Genomic DNA, 21,195 nt, shown 5'->3' on the forward strand with positions numbered 1-21,195 from the left:
GTTATGGTCACTGCTACTCAGATGTTTTTTTACACGGACATTCGTAATAAGCTCTGCATGGTTTGAGATTACCAGGTCCAGCAGAGCATCATTCCTAGTTGGGGCTTCTATGAACTGTACCATAAAATTGTCCTGTAGTAGGTTTAAAAATGTTTGCCCTTTAACTGTTCCTGCAGTACCATTACTCCAATTTCCAGGTAGTTAAAATCCCCCATTATTATCACTGTCCTAGCCCTTTTGATCTGTGCAAGGAGCTGAGTCTCCACCTCCTCATTAACACTGGGAGGTTTATAATAAACTCCAATGATTACCTTTGTAGTACGCACCCCCATGTACAGTTCCACCCATAATGCTTCAGTCTCATCACACTCTCCATCAACTAGGTCCTCTATAACACTCGCTCTGAGATCACTTCTCACATAGAGACAGATACCACCACCTTTCCTATTTAACCTGTCTCTCCAAAAGAGAACATAGCCAGGAATATTAATGGCCCAGTCATGTGAAGAATGAAGCCAAGATTCAGCAATACCAATTAAATCATAAATAAAAAGGAAGTGCAGCGCTAGTGAGCAATAGTGAATACAAGTATACATAAAAATAGTGATAAGTCACTGGTGTGATAAATGGATAGTCCCGTGAATACACATAAATAATAGAGGTGACTCTGTTATTCGTGAGGAGGTGGTGTAAAAATGCGCACTCACCGGACGCGCATTTTAAATGCACATTGGGTATAAGATCCTGCTGGGGGGCGACCCCCCTCTGAAGACGTGCTTGAGCACGATACGCGTCAGGAGGAGCCACACCACGCCGTGACGTCACACCCGCCGGAGCAACGTGGAGCTCCGGCGGATACTCTTATTTACCAGCTGTCCGCAGGCTCACCGCAGACCCACTCCAAGAAAGGATCACCATCCATTATCCAGATCACCAGCAAGGACGGTTTCTACAGGGACCCCCAGTGGAGTAGAATAACCCATTTAGGACCCGATAAAGGAGGAACTGCTCACCACCTGACAGCAGGATCTTATACCCAATGCACATTTAAAATGCGCGTCCGGTGAGTGCGCATTTTTACACCACCTCCTCACGAATAACAGAGTCACCTCTATTATTTATGTGTATTCACGGGACTATCCATTTATCACACCAGTGACTTATCACTATTTTTATGTATACTTGTATTCACTATTGCTCACTAGCGCTGCACTTCCTTTTTATTTATTGTCTATTACTATAGGTCCTTGGTACCTATTTTGTGCATAGCAGCTTGTGGGGTTTTTTCTTACTAAGGCGCTCTTTACTACTTTTTATTACCAATTAAATCATAGTTCTCTTCATGCACCAAAGCTTCCAACTCACCTATTATTGATTTCCGGGATTGGTGAACAAACACTTTAATTGATTGACACCTTGTTCACATGTATTTTACATAATTTTTATTTTCATGCAAATGGTACCAATTCCAATGGTTGTTTGTAACATGGAAACCTTCTTATTATCTGCCATAGACCTCCCCCCATCTTTCCCCATTCCACCCACCAATAAGGTCTGACCCGTCTGATCTGTCTGCCCCATCATAATCTAATTCACCCTCCCCCCTCAATCCTAGTTTAAATACTCCTTCAGTCATCCCATAAACCTCTCCCCCAGCACAGCAAACCCCCTCCCATTTAGGTGCAAACCATCTCTAGCATATAGGTTGCACCCCAATGAAAAGTCAGTCCAGCGCTCTAGAAACCCAAATCCTTCCCTCTTACACCAGGTCTTTAACTTGCATTGAGTTCTCTAATCTCCCCATCTTTCCTGAGTTGCGCATAGCAGAGCTAATATTTCAGAGCAGGTCTTGAAATTTCCACTTGCCTGCTCACATTAGCGAGTGGAGATTATGGTAGAGGGCGAGTGTGTCCCCAGGGCTGTCTTGCTGAGCAGGCTCGGAACTCAGGGCCGGATCGGTCACTCTCACTGGGAGCTGTCAGACTGCTCAATAGTTGAGCAAAGTGAAAGCAAAGGAAGGAGTGTGTGCTGTGCTCTCCGCCTCCCCCTAGAGTGCAGTACCCGGCTCTGAGCGTGAACGTAACGAACAAAGAAGTACTGCAACTTTTTATAGGGCTGTGTATGTGTGTGTATATATATTTGTATGTGTGTGTGTACATGTGTGTGTGTATGTGTGTACGTGTGTGTATTTGTGTGTGTGTATCTGTGTATGTATGTACATGTGTTTGCGTGTATGTACGTGTATGTGTGTACATGTGTCTGTGTGTGCATGTACATGTGTGTGTGTTTGTGTGTATGTACCTATATGTATCTGTGTGTACATGTGTCTGTGTATATGTACATGTGTCTGGGCGTGTGTATTTCTGTGTATGTACATGTGTCTGTATGTGTGTGTGTACATGCTTCTGTGTGTGTATGTGTGCGTGTATGTACATGTCTGTGTGTGTGTACAGTTGTCTCTGTTTATGTATGTATGTACATATGTCTGTATGTAAACCTACATGTATGGGTGGTTTGGACAGGTTCAGGATTATGTGGTTATTATGGGTGGTAAGTATGGGGCATTTGAGGTCCTGCTGGGTTGGATAGTAGGTAGGATATGCTTGGTAGAGTTATGGTTTTGCGAGTGAAAGATTATGGGGGGTTATGGTTGTATGCGGTGCATGGTCTAAGTATGATGGAGTGTTTAGGGGGACATTGGAGGCCCTGATGTAATGTGGGGGGACTCTGGGGACCCTGATGTAATGTAAAATTTAACAGTGTAATTTCATGAAATAATTTACGAGACCGTGTTTAGGGGCAGAATTAGGGGTGTAGCAGGGTAGGGGTTGGGTGGGGCAACTGGTGGCGAGTAACTTAAGGCCTGACTAGTAGCTCAGGACTTGCAATTTTAAGCCCTGTTTCAGAGAATATCACCTTGGAGGTCCTTCCCTTCAACCTGCAGCCTAGTTCTTTAAATTGATTCTTAAGGAGCCTCCACCTTCCATGTATTCTGTCATTGGTTCCAACATGAACCAAGACAGCTGCATGACCGTACAATTTTCAAAATGCAATAGCGCTGAAAATTGGTCTTGGCAGGAAGGGGGTGAAAGTGCCCAGTATTGATGTGGTTAAACCCTGGGAATATCAGGATGGTTATAACGCTGCATGGTAGATCAAGGTTACAAATGATATTGATACCAGTCTAATATCTGTGATGACAGAACACAACAGATCAGTGTCGGGGAGGAAAGTACACGCTACAAAAAATGCAAAGGGATCAATCCAGCCTTGGGCCCCATTCACACTTTCTTTTTGTGTGCGTTTTGGCATGACACGTATAAGGCAGCTCAATCATTTCAACAGGCCGCCCTGCGCATGGTAAGTAGCTCATGTAGCTTTTTGTTGTGCTCAATTTTGCACTTTATTTTTCTGCGTGTCGTACTTGCAGCGCCATTATTTGTTAATGGTACCCCAAACTAGGGAAGCAAACGTGTGCTTTCCTGTGTGCAAAATACTGTACAAACTGGAACGCCTTAACATGTTCCATGAGCTACTTTGCAGCACATAGGGCGTCCTTTTCACCACTTGCTAACCGCGCTATAGCTGAATGACAGCTGCAGCACGGTTGTCCAGTCCTAGGAGGGCGTCGTATGACGTCCTCCCAGAACGCACCCTCCCGCGTGCCCCCGAGAGCGCGCACCTGGCGATCTCCGTGATCGCTGTGCCCTACGGACACAGCTGATCATGTGATGTGGTAAAAGGGCCAATTACAGCTGCCTTTTACCACGTGATCAGCTGTGTCCAATGACACAGATCACCAGTAAATGCAGTCACAGCGTGAGGAAAGTACTGCCGATAACCAACAATTGTCAGATGATGGATCGGCACCAATCATCAGGGCACTGACGATCAGTGCCCAGCAGTGCTACCCACAAGTGCCCAGCAGTGCCACCCAGGTGTGTCCATCAGTGCCACCCATCATTGGTGCATATCATTGCCCATCAGTGCCGCTTATCCGTGCAGCCTCATAAATGCACATCAGTGATCCTAAATAACTTGTTTGCAAAATGTTATAATGGAAACAAAGAAAACCTTTTTTTTCTTTTAAATTTTTTTGCTCTTTTTTTGTTTATATTGCAAAAAATAAAACACCCAGCCGAGTAAATACCACCAAAGGAAAGCTCTATTTGTGTGAAAAAAAATGATAAAAATTTCATATGGGTACAGTGTTGCATTGTCAAAGTACAACAGCGCTGAAAGCTGAAAATTGGCCTGGGCAGGAAGGGGGTATAAGTGACTGGTAGGCAAGTGGTTAAAATGAATGCATGCCGCACGGAAAATAAATGCGCACTCCAAATCGCTAGATGTGGCTGCAGCCTCGGTGTCGGGGTGAAAGGTAAGATGCAAAAAGAAAGTATCAATCCCGCCTTAGTACACTGTTCAAAGCAAAGGACATTGTAACAAACACAATCACCCGCTCCGTCTGGAGTCACACCATTGAAACCAATAGAAGGGCCTCCAGACGCAAGATAATACAGGTTGCAGGGCATTTTGTATTGAATACCAATGTGCATCACGCCGCGCTGCCGTGAGTCCTAACGCCTGTGCTGAGAGGCGGTTCTATTGCAGCTCCTCCTCCTGACAGCAGATTGGGCTGTAGTGCTGTGACACCATTACACATCGGGGACACTGCTGACCTTTGATGACGAGCTCCCTCCGGGGATCCGTACAGGTGTAATGGGGGTTGGATTTGGGGATGAGGCTCCTCAGAAGGAGGAGCCTGCCCTCTTCTGATTCCTCATTGGCTCTGATGGCTCTCAGCACCTCCTCATCTCCTCCGGGGCAGGTCAGCCCAGCCAGCAGAGGGAGCAGCCCCCGCAGAGTCCCATCTCCCTCCTCCTCTGCCTTCCTCCAATCCCAGCTCCGCTCTATACACGAGCCGCACAGCCTCTTATTCAGCACCTGAGCCTTCTCCAGCCACACCGACACCGCCGCCCAGAACCCGCCAGGCAGCACCGAGCCCCCGGCATCCCGAACACACACGCTGCTCAATACCGGCATGCCGAACACTACCGGTGCTGAGAGATGACGTGTCCGCCTATCAGTCTCCAATATAGAGTTCACTCCATCAAGATAAACATTGTGGTCTACACAAAAATGGCCGCCGCGCATTCTCCCTTACCGGGCGCACAGTGATGACGCATGTTGCCTTATTAATCGCATGCTTTGGAGATCAGGAACAACACAGTACTCAACTCGCAATAAATGTATATAATATTGTGTACAGACGCCTATGAACCACAAATGAGAGATAAATAAACAAGGACCTGTAAAAACGATTGGTGACTGTATTGTTTCCCTTAACAAAGATGGCGGAGTTGGCTCCGCCTACAGGACCTATCTGTGTTGTTAGGTCCTGGCAGCTGGCTGGTACTGGCAGAGGTTGTGTACCTAAACACAGGTGAGCAGTACTGTTCTAACATGGGGGAGGGTTAGTAAGGTAAGGTGCCAAAACCCAGAGAAGCTACTTCTCAAATCACCACTGCTGCAAAAATGATTTTATTCTCATGGTTATTGTTTACAGGTATTTATAGAGCTGACAGTTAATGGACCACTTTACATATTGCACATTCACATCAGTCCCTGCCCTCAGGAGCTTACAATCTAAGGTCCCTAACTCACATTCATACATACGCATACTAAGGCCAATTTAGATAGGAGCCAATTTATCTTCCAGAATATCTTCGGAGTGTGGGAGGAAACCCACGCAGGCACAGGGGAAGCATGCAATCTCCAGGCAGGTTGTGTCCTGGTAATGATTCAAATTGAGGGGACAGTGATGTCACAATTTCCACCTCATCTAATCAGAGAATGCTTTTCAGGGTGTTTTCTGAATGGCAACTGAGTGACCCCCTGGAATTACTATGCAGCAGGGCAGTCGCTTGGCATGGGACTTGGAAAATGAAGGTGATCATTGCAGTAGCGGCGGCTTCCACAGGGATTGGCCAGGTATCAATACGTATACCTATACTGCTCCAAGCATGACCAATGGGGTTGATTCACTAAAGGCAAATAGAATGTGCACTTTGCAAAGCATTTGCTTCAGAGCTTAGTGAATGTCGCAAAGTTTTACTTTGCAGAAAATACCCAATCACACACACAGGAAAAAAAAACTGCATTTTTGCTTGCACATGATTGGATGATGGAAGTCAGCAGTTCCCCTAAGCTCTGTAGCAACTGCACTGGCAAAGTGCACAGCCTATTTTCCTTTGGGAAATCAAGCCCAATGTAACTATGCAAAAAAATAAATTTTTGGAATTCAGCTTTTCACTGTGCATTGTTCCACATCATATAGCTGGAACCTTTACAAAGTTACCATAAAATAAAAAGCCATCATATCTGAACAGAATCACTGCATATGCCAGGATACATATCATAGCAAGAGTAGAAATGTAGTATAATTTAGTTCCTATGTATATTCTAGCTTAGTGATTCATAAACTACAATTAAAGTTGTTCTAAAGGCTCAAGGTTTTTACCTCAATGCATTCTATGTATTAAGGCACAAAACCTTATGGGTGCAGCTCCCCCCTCCCCTTATACTTACCTGAGCCCCATCTCGATCCAGCATTGTGCATGAGAGCAGCAGCTCTCCAGGGTCTCTCTTTCCTCATTGTCTAACACAACATAGGGAGTTTTTTGCTCCTGCTACTGTCAGTCACAGCCAGTGAGCCAATGAGGAGAGATCAAGGGGCAGGGCCTAGTCGCAGTGTGTTTAAATGGACACAAAAAGCCCAGGTCAGGAGCGAGCCTGCTTGAGTGCCCCCATAGCAAGACGCTTGCTATTGGGGGCACTCGATAGGGGGGAGGAGCCTGGATCGCCGACGGGTGACACAAAAATAAGAGGATTGTAGCTGCTCTGTGCTAAACTATTGCACAGAAGTCAGTGGGATGCGATTTTGCATTGAGGTCAATAGGGGGCGTTTTTGTATTGAAGTCAAAATGACACAGTTTTTGCATCAAAGTCAATGAGACGCGATTTTGCATTGAAGTCAGTTATCTGCACCTTTTTTTTTTTTTATTGGCAAAAACCGATAACCCTCTTTTCGGTAGCCAATATATCGGCGCATCACTGGTAGTAGCGGTATATATTACAGTGATTTCCAGTTTCCACGGGGATCCCACAAGTATGACACATACACATGCTTACACTGGTCCATAAATGTAACGGTAAAAACTGCCAAACCTGGAGTTCAGATTTAAGAGATTGTGTCATCTTGCACAGCCCTGGTTCACACTTATGCTGTACAGAATTTGCAACGTTTTCTGTGCTAATTCCGCACCGCATCAGCATCCCACCCCATTCATGTGAACCGCTGCGGGTGTGTATGTTAACAACACCCCGAAAGAGGTCCACAAAACGCAGTGCGATGTGCAGAATTGGATCGCATAGGTGTGAATACCCATGCGATCCGATTTCAGTGCAGATCCAAAAAAGGGTCCTGCACCTTTTTGGTGCTGTTGCTGTGTGATTAGAGCCATACAAATCGCATGTGTTTTGCACAGGAATGCGGTGCGGTTCCTGTGCGAATCACATGTGATATACCACACCGCATATATGTGAATCCAGGCTCAAGACAAACTGACAGAAGCAAAGCAGGAATGAGCAGTAGGTGAACACTGTGAAGATGGGTAAGGTGACAACTTTGGGCTCAGCTATGCAAATCCTTACTGCAGCTTTAAAATCAAGCTTTTGCTGCCCCTCCCTGGTGCTTGCACCTATCGGTCTATGAGGCTGCTCATTAAAGCAGAGCTCCATCCAAAGGGGGAAGTTGTGCTTTAAGTACTCCTCCCCGCCACATTTGGCATGCAATTTTTTTTTGGGCGGGGGGGGAGCCTAGGCGATCCAAGCAATTCCCTCCCCCCCTCCATCTGTCCCTGCACTCTTCTGGGATACATCAAGGTCCCAGAAGACTACCGGACCATTCAGGAGGTGCAACCAAAATCACATATACGTAGTGGTCACCCGGTTGTGGAGCTGCAAGTTGTCACATATGGGTGCCCACACTTGAGATGCTGGCGCCAGGGTGAGAAGGGATGGCTCGGGTGAGCACATCTCTGGATCCTGGGACAGGTGAGCTTGTGTTTATTTAGGCCTCATGCACACTAGACATTATAAAGTGTTAGCTGTAGAATTCTGCATGATTAATGTGAGTTTTGTCGCATTTTTTTAGCGTTTTTGCATTAGTTTTTTTCAGCGTTTGTTGTGTTTTTCAGCGTTTGCACTTTTTAGCAAAATTATACTCCCACAAAATCTTCAGGCTCAAAAACGCTCATAAACGCTGGATAGTTGTGGCTTTTAGTATCTTTCAGCTTTTTTCAGCATTAGAGCATTTTTACAGCTAAAAAAATCCTCTTGAAACCCACTAGTTCTGGGTTTTTTTCCCAGCCTGTAGGAAAGTTATAGAGTTCACAAACTATGGGATATATCTGAATATTGATCAATCCTGAAGTACTGACAGCCAAACTAATTTCTTGAGATCCAAGAATGTCAGAACAGTACAGATATCCCCCAAATGACCCCTTTTTGCAAAGTAGACAGTCTGACGTACTTCATAAGAGGCATGGCGGTTTTTTGAAGTTTTATTTTTTATTGTCATTTTTCGGAAAATGAAAAAATAAAAAAAAATATTTTCACTATTTTTTTTTTTACATACTGTCGCCAGTACAGTACATATATATAAAAATGCAGCGCTTGAAAAAAGTGATCATAAAACACAGTCCAGTGAGAAAAGGTGCTCCGTATATCCTAGTGCAAATGGTAAGGATTTACACTAACCAGATAGCGTAAAATTATACGCATGTGTATGTATATCCTGTGGAGTCCCCTTCTCCCCTCAGATCTGGTCAAGTGAATAGCCAGGAAAGGTAGATATCCTACGCCCTCTTGTGGTGAAACAGTGATCCAGCAGATCAGAACGATATCAAACGGAATAAACCTTCCCCCTTCACAGGAGTTGATAAGGAAATCCCTTGGGGCTGTGAAAGTTGAGGAAGCTCCATGAGGCTAGTCAAAGTCAAGCATGAACACCTTTGCACCACCATACAGCCCAAAGTCGCTCAATCTCTGCACACCAGTCAATGTAACTAACTTTGTTCTGCATCCAGCTCCTCCTCCGGTAGACCGAACACCTCCATGGAGGAGGCCATACTGTGTGGCCCCCACACCGGCCCGGGGGACGTCTGAGACACTCCGGAGTTTCCGCTCACAACTCGCTCCGCGCTCGTGCACGAGACACCCTTAGTCACGCGCCGTTCCCAGCGTGCGCGCGCCTCTGACAGACGTCTTGTGTCATAAGTACAGTACAGCGTCATCAAATAACTGGCATGGCGGTGATCAGGGACACTGACTGGTGACAGTATGAAAAAAATATATATAATTTTAAAAAAAATTTTGCTATAAGCAAGCATTTACCTGAATGACATCGATTCATTCAGGGTTTTTTTTTTTTTTTTTTTGTGCTTAGCTGTGATTTGGCCACGGCTAATCACATGACACAGCTGGACTGTGATTGGCCCAGCTTGTGCATGTGATCACTGTGACCATTCACAGCTAGACACACTAGTATACAATGGATGGCATGAATGAAGCCATCCATTGTATACAACTGTGATGTGACCTGCTGTGATTGGTCACAGCAGGTCACATGGTACCGGAAAGGGGCCGGTACTCAGATCTGTCATCGGCTGTGTCTGAGGTACACGGCCAGTGACAGATCGCGCCACTGCGTGGCTCTGCAGGCATGCAAACTGCGCATGCCCGAAAGGACGCCATATGGCGTCTACCCGGAGGGACGAGGGGTTTTGCAGGCTGCCATTTGGCTATAGGCCGGACGGGAACTTGTTAATAATGCTAGTAGTGTTAGCTGTGTAAAGTCACGTTTTTCAGCGATTTGCATTAGCGTTTTGCTGCATTTTTTTTTTTTTTTAAAAAAAGGTCAAAAACGCCGGTTTGCCATGTTTTACTGTGTTTTTTAGCGTTAGAGCATTTTTACAGCTAACAAAATCACTAGAAACCGACTAGTTCTGGGGTTTTTTCCTGCCAAAGAATGCTGATTACAACCTATGTGTGCATGGACACATAGGATAACATGCTGGGGATTTTACTGGCTGTAGAAAAAAACGCCAAAAGCCAAAAAAACCTTCTGTGTGTAGCAGTGCCGCCAGCTCCCTCAATACTTACCTCCAGCAATGTGAATGACAGCCTCGGCTGCCCCGGGTCTCTGCCTCCTCTTTAGCTGAGACAGCAAGCGGGAGCCATTGAGGAGAGAGGGGGTGGGGCCAGGCCGCAGCTCCGTGTGTGAATGGACACACGGAGCAGCGGGTGCCTCCATAGCAATCTACTTGCTGTGGGGGCACCCGACAGGAGGAGCCCAAGAAGAGGAGGATCTGGGCTGCTCTGTGCAAAATCACTGCACACAGTAGGTAAGTATAGACATGTTTGTTATTTTACATAAAAAAAAAAGAGCCTTTAGAATCGCTTTAAAGTCAACCCATACCTCTGAACTTTACTGTATTAAAGGATATTCTGCTGTGATGCTGCAGTTGTCCCCTGCTGACTCTAAGTCCAAGAACTTACCTGGCCGCTGATCACTCAGTGCTCTCCTCCGTTCTGTGCAAAGAGCAGTGACTGTCAGTCTCCGGCTCTCTTATCTGCCCCTCCAGCACTCACTGGAGCACTGGGCTGTAGAGGGGGTGGAAGCCACTGGCCCAGGCTCTCAGTGGCACTCTGAAACACTGAGCCAGCTGCCACTCATGCATCTGGGTGGATCCTGACATCATTTTCAGGATCCCTACAGAGCCTGGACCAGCTCTGTGACATCAGCCAACAGTGGACTTTAGCCCACTGTCGTCTGATTCAGTGTCAAAGGAAAGCAGAACAAAGTGCACTCGTGTGACCCACAGAAGTATGGTCAAAAAAGCTTTGGCCATATTTCTTTTTTATATCCAGATTTCAGTAATCATTTAAATCTGAACTCCAGGAAATATACTTTTTTTTTGCACTTACATTTTGCCAGCTTGGCTTGCTATAAGTATAATATGCAAATAGTGTGATATCTGGAAGGCCACTGTGGATGTTGTATATCACTCTGTAGTAGTTGGCACGACATACAGTGACAGCCACGATCGTCCAGGTTCTTTGCAAACAGCTTCCCCTCTGCACACTGACCAGCGAGGGTCGCTCACTTGACACCTCCTCCATTCACAGAACACATTGTATCTTTTCAGTGAATACAAGTCATTCTGTAATTGGACATGGTGGATATAGTGACATTTCCCTCTTCTCTCCACCACAATCAGAGAATACCTTGTATTCATTGAAAAAAATACAAGGGGAAATATTTGCTAAAACTGGACCACTCAGAATCCAATGCAGCTGTGCATGGTAGCCAACAAACTTCTAACTTCAGCTTGTTTAATTAAGCTTTTTGGCAATAAAACCTGTAAGCTGATTGGTTTATTTTCAGAGTTGCACCAGATTTTGCACTCTCCAGCTTTAATAAATAACCCCCAAGGTGTTTTATAAATGGTGGGGGTGCCGAGTGAGCAACCCCCTGTGGTGGCTAAATGGAATGGATAGGGGGTATAGGAAAGTTAAAGTTCACCTTTTGACCAAAAATAATAAATGCACATTTTTTTCTGGTAAAAAATGTGCATTTATTATTTTTTGTAGCAGGGGCCTGTAAAGCATTGCACCAGCGATCACCAGATCTCTAGAGCCATGCAGGTCTCCTGCAGACCTGTCAGTATATCAGCCTGCCCGTACAGGATGTACAGGCAGGCAGACATACTGACAGGAAGATTCAAGACTCAATGAACTACCACGGTGCTGCACAGCGCCATGGTAGTTCATGGAGAACTACAAGCTGAGAGCCGCTAAGGATGTCGGGACTTGTAGTTCATTCACAGAACTCTGTAAATGAATGTTGCGGCTGTGTGGTCGGAGCCCCACACAGCCACACTTGTTTTTAAAAAGTGACAGTTTGTATGGGGAACTTCTGCAGCACTGGGAACATGTTACCCTAAAAAACATGTAACATGTTCCCAAAAGTGAACGTATCCTTTAAGCAGGCCTCAAAATTTCTACTGACCTGCTTGCATTGGACAAGTGGAAATAACGTGGGGCTGAGGGCCGGATTGATCAGACAGCCGATGGATATGGAGCGGGGTGCTGGCACAAGGAGCAGACTAAGTATTCGGACATTCAGGCACTCATATACTGCCTGAGGGTTCATAGAGGGCCCTGTGACAGACTCCTGGAAAGATGGGGTGGGCCGTAGGGTGGATGTTTCAAAGCGGACTCCAGGTCTGGTCCGGTGAGAGGAAAGAGAGTCTGATGGAGCCCGAGGAGGAGGACACTTCTCAGACTGGTGGGAACTCGGGGTGTAATAGTGGGAGGAAGGGGGAGAGCTGTCTGTGACTGGAGTGCTGAGAACAGGAGAGAGAGAGAGAGAGATGGGTCTTTGTATTTGCTTTATGTAGTAGGGGGGCTCACTGTGTGTTCTGGGGGGTGCATGGCACCATAATGGAGACCATGTGTTCTAAGGGGGGGGGGGTTGTATGCCCATTATGACCTCAAATATGGGGGGACGGTGCCATCATTTTCAGTAGCTGACGTACTGAACAACCCCCCTCTCTCCCCCTCCCCTCTCTTTCTCTCACCCCCCTCTCTTTTTCTCTTACCCCCCTCTCTTTTTCTCTTACCCCATGTCTCTTTTTCTTTCACCCCCTCCCACCCTCACGGCTGGGGGGGGGGGTGAGAAGGAGGGTAGAGGACATGGCTGTGGGGGGAGGGGGTGTAAATGGGGGTATGTATTTATTTTTGTAACTATTCTGCATAAAACCACTTCCATACCGGGCACTTTCACCCCCTTCCTGCCCATGCCAATTTTCAGCTTTCAACTCTGTCGCATTTTGAATGGCAATTGCGCGGTCATGCAATACTGTACCCATATGAAATTTTTAAAAATTTGTTTCACACAAATAGAGCTTTCTTTTGGTGGTATTTAATCGTCGCTGGGTGTTTTATTTTTTGCACTATAAACAAAAAAAAGAGCAAAAAATTTGAAAAGTTTCTCTTTGTTTCTATTATAAACTTTTGCAAACAAGTAATTTTTTTTCTTCACTGATGTACGTTGATGAGGCTGTACTGATAGGCGGCACTGATGGGCACTGATGAGGTGGCATAGATAGGTAGCACTCACTGATAGGCGGCACTGATATGCAGCAATGATGGGCACCGATAGACGGCACTGATGGACACTGATGGGGCGACGCTGACTGATGGCACTGACTGGTGGCACTGCTGGGCGCAACTGCTGGGCGGTACTGATGGGTGGCACTGGTGGGAAGCACTGATGTGCACTGCTGGGTGGCACTGCTGGGTACTGATTATCAGTGTCCTGATGATCAGTGCTGATCTGCTCTGTGATAGCTGCTGGTTATCTACAGTACTTTCTTCACGCTGTGGCAGCGTGAAGAAAGTGCTGCCGATAATCGGCAACTGTATGTACTCCATGATCTGCTGTATCAGCTGATCACATGGTAAAATGCTGCTTTGATTGGCCTTTACCTCATCACCTGATCAGCTGTGTCTGTAGGATACAGCGATCATGGAGATCGCCAGGTGCTCATGTTCTGGGAGGACGTCATATGACGCCCTCCCAGAACTGGACAATCTCGCTGTAGCCATCATTTGGCCATAATGAGATCATTTACGAGGGGCAGAATTAGGGGAGTGGGGCAACTAGTGGCGAATAACTCTTACCCCCGGTTCACATCTATGAGGCCGTGCGGGCTGCGTTTTGCACAGGCACGAGAGCCCATTCCTTTGAATGGAGTCCAGTGCCCGTGACATGCAGAGAAAGAAGTCCTTGCACTTCTTTGGAAAACGCAGTCTGCACAGGAACCTCAGTTGCCAGTATAGTTGTGTTTTCCAGTTCGGGCGGCATGCATGCCATTAGAATTAATGGCACCATCCCGCTGGTCCGCTTTTTTCTGTGCGGGTGGTGTAGCTGCACTGATTTTCGTGCGGATCTGCAGCGGCACCACCCGCACAGATGTGAACCTAGGGTAAAGGCCTGGCTAGTATCTCAGGACTTGAAATTTTGAGCCCTGCTTTAAAGGATAAGTTCACCTTTGGAAAATGTAACATATTCCCATAGCCGTCGCCGCCCTACCTCCCTCTGACAGATAGTACGCGGAAACTTCTCCCCGTACTATCTGGCAGATTTGAAAACAGTGCGGTTGTGCTTGGCTCCGCCCACACAGCTGTGTCACTCATTCACAGAGTATTGTAAATGAGTGCCTACAAGTCCCGGCAGCCTTAGCGGCTGTGGGCTTGTAGTTTTCAATGAACTGCCATGGCACCGTGGAGCCCCACGGTAGTTCATTGAATATCTGCTTGCTTGTACATCCTGTATGGTAAGCAGACATTGACTGCAAAAAAATGTGCATTTATTATTTTTGTCAAAAAAGGTGAACTTATCCTTTAAGTATACACTGCTGGAGAAGGGGGGAGGGGGTTATGTGAACCTGTTACTTTTCCCTGCATGGGAAATCACAAGTGTGCTTTTACTAATGTAGGTTATAATAAAATATTTATTATTTAAATATTTATGCCTCCATTGCATTCTGTATGCTGCTAGGTTGTGCTGTCTGATAAAAACGTTTTATTTTTTCATGTGCACATTAATATTCACAGTTATCTCAGCAAATCTATGTAAATGAATCCATCTGTCTCAGGTTGGGGAAGCAGGGAAGGACTTTTAACCCATACGGTGTTGAAGTCCTAAGTTCAGGCTTTATCAATATGATCAACGTCAGCAAATAATATTCAGCTGAAGAGTAATCCACTGTGGTGTTGTGCTCCTGATATCCGCATATATTCAGCTCCTGCTGGACTGCGGTCTGTCTGTGGATTCTAGAAATCCTTTATTAGTAAGTATAATGTTACTTTTGGCCTTTGGCTGTTTTTCTGTGAAGTTCTATGATTTGAAGTTGTATGATGGGACATTCCTGCTCCAATGACACATTCTGCTGCTTGTTCACACTTGACTACTTTCTGTCTCTTACCAAACTCTCCTATAGTGTTAGTATGGGCGTTAGGCGTTAATGAGCTTTAGTATGGGCATTAGACTGGCTTTTTACACGCGTTAAAATGCTCCCTAAGTGCCCTATGAGCCGTTTTGAAGTTTTTATAATCATTTTACAAGTTAACCAGTTGCCGACCGCAGATACCCGAATGATGGCTGCACTGCGGCCGGCCAGTTCTGGGAGGCCGTCCTATGACATCCTCCCAGAACACGCTCTCCTGCGCGGCCCCAGGTGTGCGCACCCCGTGATCGCTGTGTCCTTTGGACACAGCTGATCACGTGATGTGGTAAAAGGCCAATCACAGCGGCCTTTACCACATGATCACCTGCGTCCAATGACACGCTGATCATCGGGAAATGCAATTGCTGGTTCTTGGCTGCACTTTCCTCACACTGTCATAGAGTGAGGAAAGTACTGCCGAGAACCGGCAGTTGTCAGAGCAGGGATCGGCACCGATCATCAGGGCACTGATGATCGGTGCCCAGCAGTGTCACCCACCAGTTCCATCCACAAGTGCCCAGCAGTGCAGCTCACAAGTGCCCAGCAGTGTCACCCACCTGTGCCCATCAGTGCCCACCAGTGTCACCCAAAAGTGCCCATCAGTGCAGCCCAGCAGTGCTACCAGTCAGTGCCCAGCAGTGATGCCAGTCAGTGCCACCTATCGGTACCCATCATCAGTGACAGCTCATCAGTGCCGCCTATCAGTGCCACCTCATTAGTGCTGCCTATCAGTGCTCATCAGTGTAGCCTCATCAACGCACATCAGTGAAGGAGAAAAATTACCTGTTTGCAGAATGTTATACTAGAAACAAAGAAACTATTTTTTTTTCAAATTTTGTGCTTTTTTTTTTAGCGCAAAAAATAAAACACCAAGCGGTGAGTAAATACCACCAAAAGAAAGCTCTATTTGTGAGAAAAAAATGCTAAAATTTTCATATGAATTCAATGTTGCGTGACCGCGCAATTGTCATTCAAAGTGCAACAGCACTAAAAGCTGAAAATTGGCCTGGTAAGGAAGGGGGTATAAGTGCCCGGTAGGCAAGTGGTTCAAATAACCGCACCACAAACGCCTATAATAAACTGTAATGTTATTAATACGCCGCAACTGCACTTCAAATACCCCACAAATGCATGCCAGCGGGTTGGTGGAGTGTCACCTTAGACCTGAATGGGAGGCGTTGACAAGCTTCAAACTCCTCTAGATTCGACATGAGGCTTCAATTTTGAAGCGACACAACGCTAACGCTTCATGTTTTGATAATGTGAACAGCACTGTGTGCTGCCCATAGTATCATTTGTGTCAAAGGCTTTCATGGCCAGTGTGAACTAGGTTTGAGCCAGCCATACACGGGTCGAATTTCAAAAGACTTTTCTTTCGAAAATCTTTTCTAAGAATTTACGTTTGAATTTTGCACCATTAGTGGGTCACAGAAACGGACGATTTTCGTATGATCATCGAATTTGAGTGATCGGCATGTTGGAAATTTTTTTAAGAATTTTGAATCAATGAGGGAGAATCGTGCAAGAAATATAAACAAAAAAGAAATGAGCATGAGCTGTGACCTGGAAAGAAAAGAAAATTCTTGGCCACGAAAATTCTTTTCTATAGCAACATGAGGTTAAATTGAAGGCTTGGTTGGTCGAATTTTGAAATCAATGGTGGCACCATTGGATTACAAAATGCAGAAAATTTCCAATTTTCTAAAGAAAATTTGTTCTAAATTCGACCCATGTATGACCTGCATTAAGATAATCCAACTCAGGATCTACAGGGAATAAATGTGACATATTTCCATACATTACATTTATATGTATAGAATTTATACATTCTATACATTTATACAATAAATGTATTATTATTATTATTATTATACAGGATTTATATAATGCCTACAGTTTGCGCAGTGCTTTATAAAATGAAGGTAGACATTACAGTTACAATACAATTTGGTACAAGAGGAATCAGAGGGCCCTGCTCATAGAGCTTACAATCTAAGTGCACAGTAACTATTTTTTCCCTCTGAACTATAAAAGATAGAGGAAAATATGGCATAAATGATAAAGCATGTGCAAATGTTTATAGACCTCCAAGCAGTTTTGTTTTCTACCTTGCAGTACGTTTCTTCGGACTCATTCACACAGGTATACTACAGTGCGGGAGCCATGTTAACCTGAATGCGGATGCACAGGTGTGCCATGCATCCCCATACAGGCAGTCCCATTCATGTCAGTTGGGTTGCAGTGGCTGCATGGACCACCACACACTGCTCTTAATTTGACCGCTGTGCAGGTGCATTCAGGGCATGCTGTAGTACGCCAATGTGAATGAAGTCTTAGGCTAGCCATACACTATACAGTTTTCTTCCAATCTTCTGTCCAATTTCCTTTGGATTTACAGTTGTGTTCAAAATAATAGCAGTCAGACATCACTAACCTGATCAATCACTGTTTTTGGTAGAAATTATATTTCTGCATGGCAAATAATTTACTAGCAGGTGTAGTAGAGTAATAGAAATCCAACAGACCCAACAGTCATGACATGCATGCTGCTGATTCTGTGTAATTGAATCACTAATTGAAAGGGGCATGTTCAAAATAATAGCAGTGTGGAGTTCTATTAGTGAGGTCATTCATTCTTTGAAAAACAGGTGGCAATTATTGCCCTTATTTAAGGAAGGAAGGCAGCAAATGTTGTACATGCCGGTTACAGTGCATTTCTCTCTGAAATTCTGAGGAAAATGGGTCGTTCCAGACATTGTTCAGAAGAACAGCGTACCTTGATTAAAAGTTGATTGGAGAGGGGAAAACATATAAAGAAGTGCAGAAAATGATAGGCTGCTCAGCTAAAATGATCGCAAATGCTTTATAATGGCAACCAAAACCTGAAAGACGTGGAAGAAAGCGAAAAACTACCATTCGAATGGATAGAAGAATAGCCAAAATGGCAAGGACTCAGCCAACAATCAGCTCCAGGAAGATCAAAGAAGATCTAAAGTTTCCTGTGAGTACTGTTACAATTAGAAGATGCCTATGTGAAGTCAAGCTATCTGCAAGAAGCCCCCGCAAAGTCCCACTGTTGAAAAAAAGACATGTGCTGGAGAGGTTACAATTTGCCAAAGAGCACATTGACTGGCCTAAAGAGAAATGGCGCAACATTTTGTGGACTGATGAAAGTAAGATTGTTCTTTTTGAGTCTAGTGGCCGGAGACAGTTTGTCAGACGACCTCCAAACACTGAATTCAAGCCACAGTACACTGTGAAGACAGTGAAGCATGGTGGTGCAAGCATCATGATATGGGGATGTTTCTCATACTGCGGTGTTGGGCCTATTTATCGCATACCAGGGATCACGGATCAGTTTGAGTACATCAGAATACTTGAAGAGGTCATGCTGCCTTATGCTGAAGAGGAAATGCCCTTGAAATGGGTGTTCCAACAAGACAACGACCCCAAACACACCAGTAAACGTGCAACATCTTGGTTCCAGACCAACAAGATTGACGTTATGGAGTGGCCAGCCCAATCCCCGGATCTTAATCCAATAGAAAACTTGTGGGGTGACATCAAAAATGCAGTTTCTGAGGCAAAACCAAGAAATAGAGAAGAACTGTGGAATGTAGTCCAATCATCCTAGGCTGGAATACCTGTTCACAGGTGCCAGAAGTTGGGTGACTCCATGCAACACAGATGTACAGCAGTTCTCAGAAACAGTGCTTATACAACTAAATATTCATTAAGTGATTCAAAGGAAAGCAAAATCTTCAAACATTTTTCAGTTTATATAGTGAATGTTTGAGTTGTAAAGAAGAATACAAACACTGATATTTTTTTGAACAGCCTAATGTTTACTTTTCTTCATTTTTTTTAGAGGAACAACACAAATTTGATATATTTTTCTTCATGTTTTGATTTGGAATAGAATGTGTAGTGTTCCCAATGCATTTGTGTGTATGGAAATAAAAGCTATTAGAAGGATTGTGAGCTTTATTCACTTTTTTCAACACACTGCTATTATTTTGAACACAACTGTACCTTCAACTGTCCAATGCAAGGGCCTGCCTGATTGGATACAACTGAAAGTGTTGTTTGGGTTTGACCTCCTATTATATGGTTTTTGGTAAATCTAAAGCAAAAATCTCAAGAAAATTTTATAATGTATGGCTAGCCTTATTCAGACATAAAATTAGATCATCTGGCATTCATGGCATATCTCGCATCTACCTATAGGCTTTCATTAAGTGACTATAATTAAATGCCACATTGTGCATTGTTTTTATTGCATGTTGTTATAGTTGCATAGTTAGTCTGGCTGAAAAAAGATAAAAGTCCATCCAGTTCAACAAGAAAAAACAAAAATTATAATCCTATACCCACAGTTAATCCAGAGGAAGGCACAACAACCCAACAAAGCATGATCCAATTTTCTCCTGCAGGAGAAAAAATTATTTCCTGATCCCCCAAGAGGCAATCAGATATTCCCTGGATCAACTTTACCTATAAATGTTAGTAACTAGTTATATCCTGTGTATCCAATAAAGAATCCACTGAGCTGGTCAGAACCAACTCTTGAGGGAGTCTATTCCACATTTTCACAACTCTCACTGTGAAGAAACCTTTCCATATATGGAGATTAAATTTCTTTTCCTCCAGACATAAAAAGTGCCCTCTTGTCCTCTGTGATGATCTCAGGGTGAATAGCTCTACACCGAGTTCACTATATGAACCACTGATGAATTTATACGAGTTGATCATATCCCCCCTTAAGCTCCTCTTCTCGAGAGAATAAATTTGGTTCCTCTAATCTTTCCTCATAGCTGAGCTCCTCCATGCCTTTTATCAGTTTGGTTGCCCTTCTCTGTACTTTCTCCAGTTCCCCAATGTTTTTGTCCAGTTCCCCAATGTTATGCGTTGACCATGCATGAAAATGCTTGTAAAATGACATTTTGATGTAAATTGAGGCATCAAAACATAGACATTATGAACCAATCCAATTAAAAGAATTGGCTGGTGTATATGTGCTGACATATGTTAAAAGCATGTAAAAAGCTCGTTTGGCCCTATTTCTCCTGTAGGCCACTGAAGTGCATTTCATTCTGTGACCCGTATTTACCCGTCAGCAGGCTAAAGTCTGCTGTCAGCTGACGTCACTCAGCCGGTCCAAATTCTGGAGAAATTAGAGATCCACTCAAATGCCTGATTGGCAGCTGGCTCAGCATCTCAGCATGCCACCTAGATCCTGAGACAGATGCTCCCTCCCCCTCCACAGCTCGGAACTCCAATGAACGCTGGAGGGGCAGAGCAGAGAGCTGGTGACTGATAGTCACCAGCTCTCTGCTCACTGAAGACTGAGAGCTGAGCGATCAGCAGTATTTGATGCTCAGTTCTTGGTGTAGCGACAGCAGGGGGACAGATGCAGTATCGGATTGATGATGCATCCACCTAGGTAAGTATGTTGTTTATCTTCAAAACCTACACTTTTCTTTTAAATTGGATTTTCATTATTTCATGTTTGTTACAGCGTGCGTGGTAATGTACACATGTAGGTGTGAATGGGTTCTTATGGGTTTCCCTTTTACTCTGAACTGCAGCACATAGATGTGATCCAGCCCTATAGGGAATAATGGGATTTCTACTTGTAATGAATTTTCATGCAGCAAAACCCTTAGGGGTCATTGACACTGGAATGCAGTGCAGGAGAGCCGCGTTCCCATGTGGCTTCCCGCACCGTATTCCAATCGCGATGCCCCTCATAAACGCCGTACTTCTAAAAAAAAAAGTAATACATGCTCTCCTTTTAGCGTGGTCCAGTTTCATCCCATTCAAATGAATGGGCATGAAATCACAGCGTATAGACCAGGGGTGGGCAAACTTTTTGACTTGAGGGCCGCAATGGGTTCATATATTGGACCCGGGGGCCGGACCAAGAGTAGATGAATGATGTGTATGTGTCATCCATAGTAAGTATAGTAATATTCCCCCATAGTAAGCATAGTAATTAATCCCCCATATAGTAATTCATCCCCCATAGTAATTCATCCCCCATAGTAATTCATCCCCC

The 21,195-nt window shown here is 44.7% G+C and overlaps 2 protein-coding genes across 3 annotated transcripts in view; one reads left to right on the forward strand and one right to left on the reverse strand.

Moving 5' to 3' along the window:
• Window positions 1–5,078, reverse strand: part of TRMT44 (tRNA methyltransferase 44 homolog) — an 81,725-nt gene extending 76,647 nt beyond the window's left edge. The window contains exon 1 of one of the 2 annotated variants that reach the window (XM_089691571.1): window positions 4,680–5,075. In XM_089691571.1, the coding sequence (XP_089547697.1) occupies window positions 4,680–5,043 (364 nt within the window). In that variant the 5' untranslated portion in view covers window positions 5,044–5,075. Of the gene's footprint in view, window positions 1–4,679 lie in introns of both variants that reach the window. The other variant, XM_089691573.1, reaches the window with a different exon arrangement.
• A 290-nt stretch (window positions 5,079–5,368) lies between these two features.
• The window catches only part of ACOX3 (acyl-CoA oxidase 3, pristanoyl), a 170,252-nt gene continuing 154,425 nt past the window's right edge, over window positions 5,369–21,195 (forward strand). The window contains exon 1 of the mRNA XM_089691574.1: window positions 5,369–5,443. The gene's annotated coding sequence lies outside the window, so the exon portion shown is untranslated. The remainder of the gene's footprint in view (window positions 5,444–21,195) is intronic.

This window comes from Staurois parvus, unplaced genomic scaffold (assembly GCF_062004578.1).
Source record: "Staurois parvus isolate SC_StPar_1 unplaced genomic scaffold, SC_StPar_1.0 ptg000564l, whole genome shotgun sequence".
NCBI classification, from domain to species: domain Eukaryota; kingdom Metazoa; phylum Chordata; class Amphibia; order Anura; family Ranidae; genus Staurois; species Staurois parvus.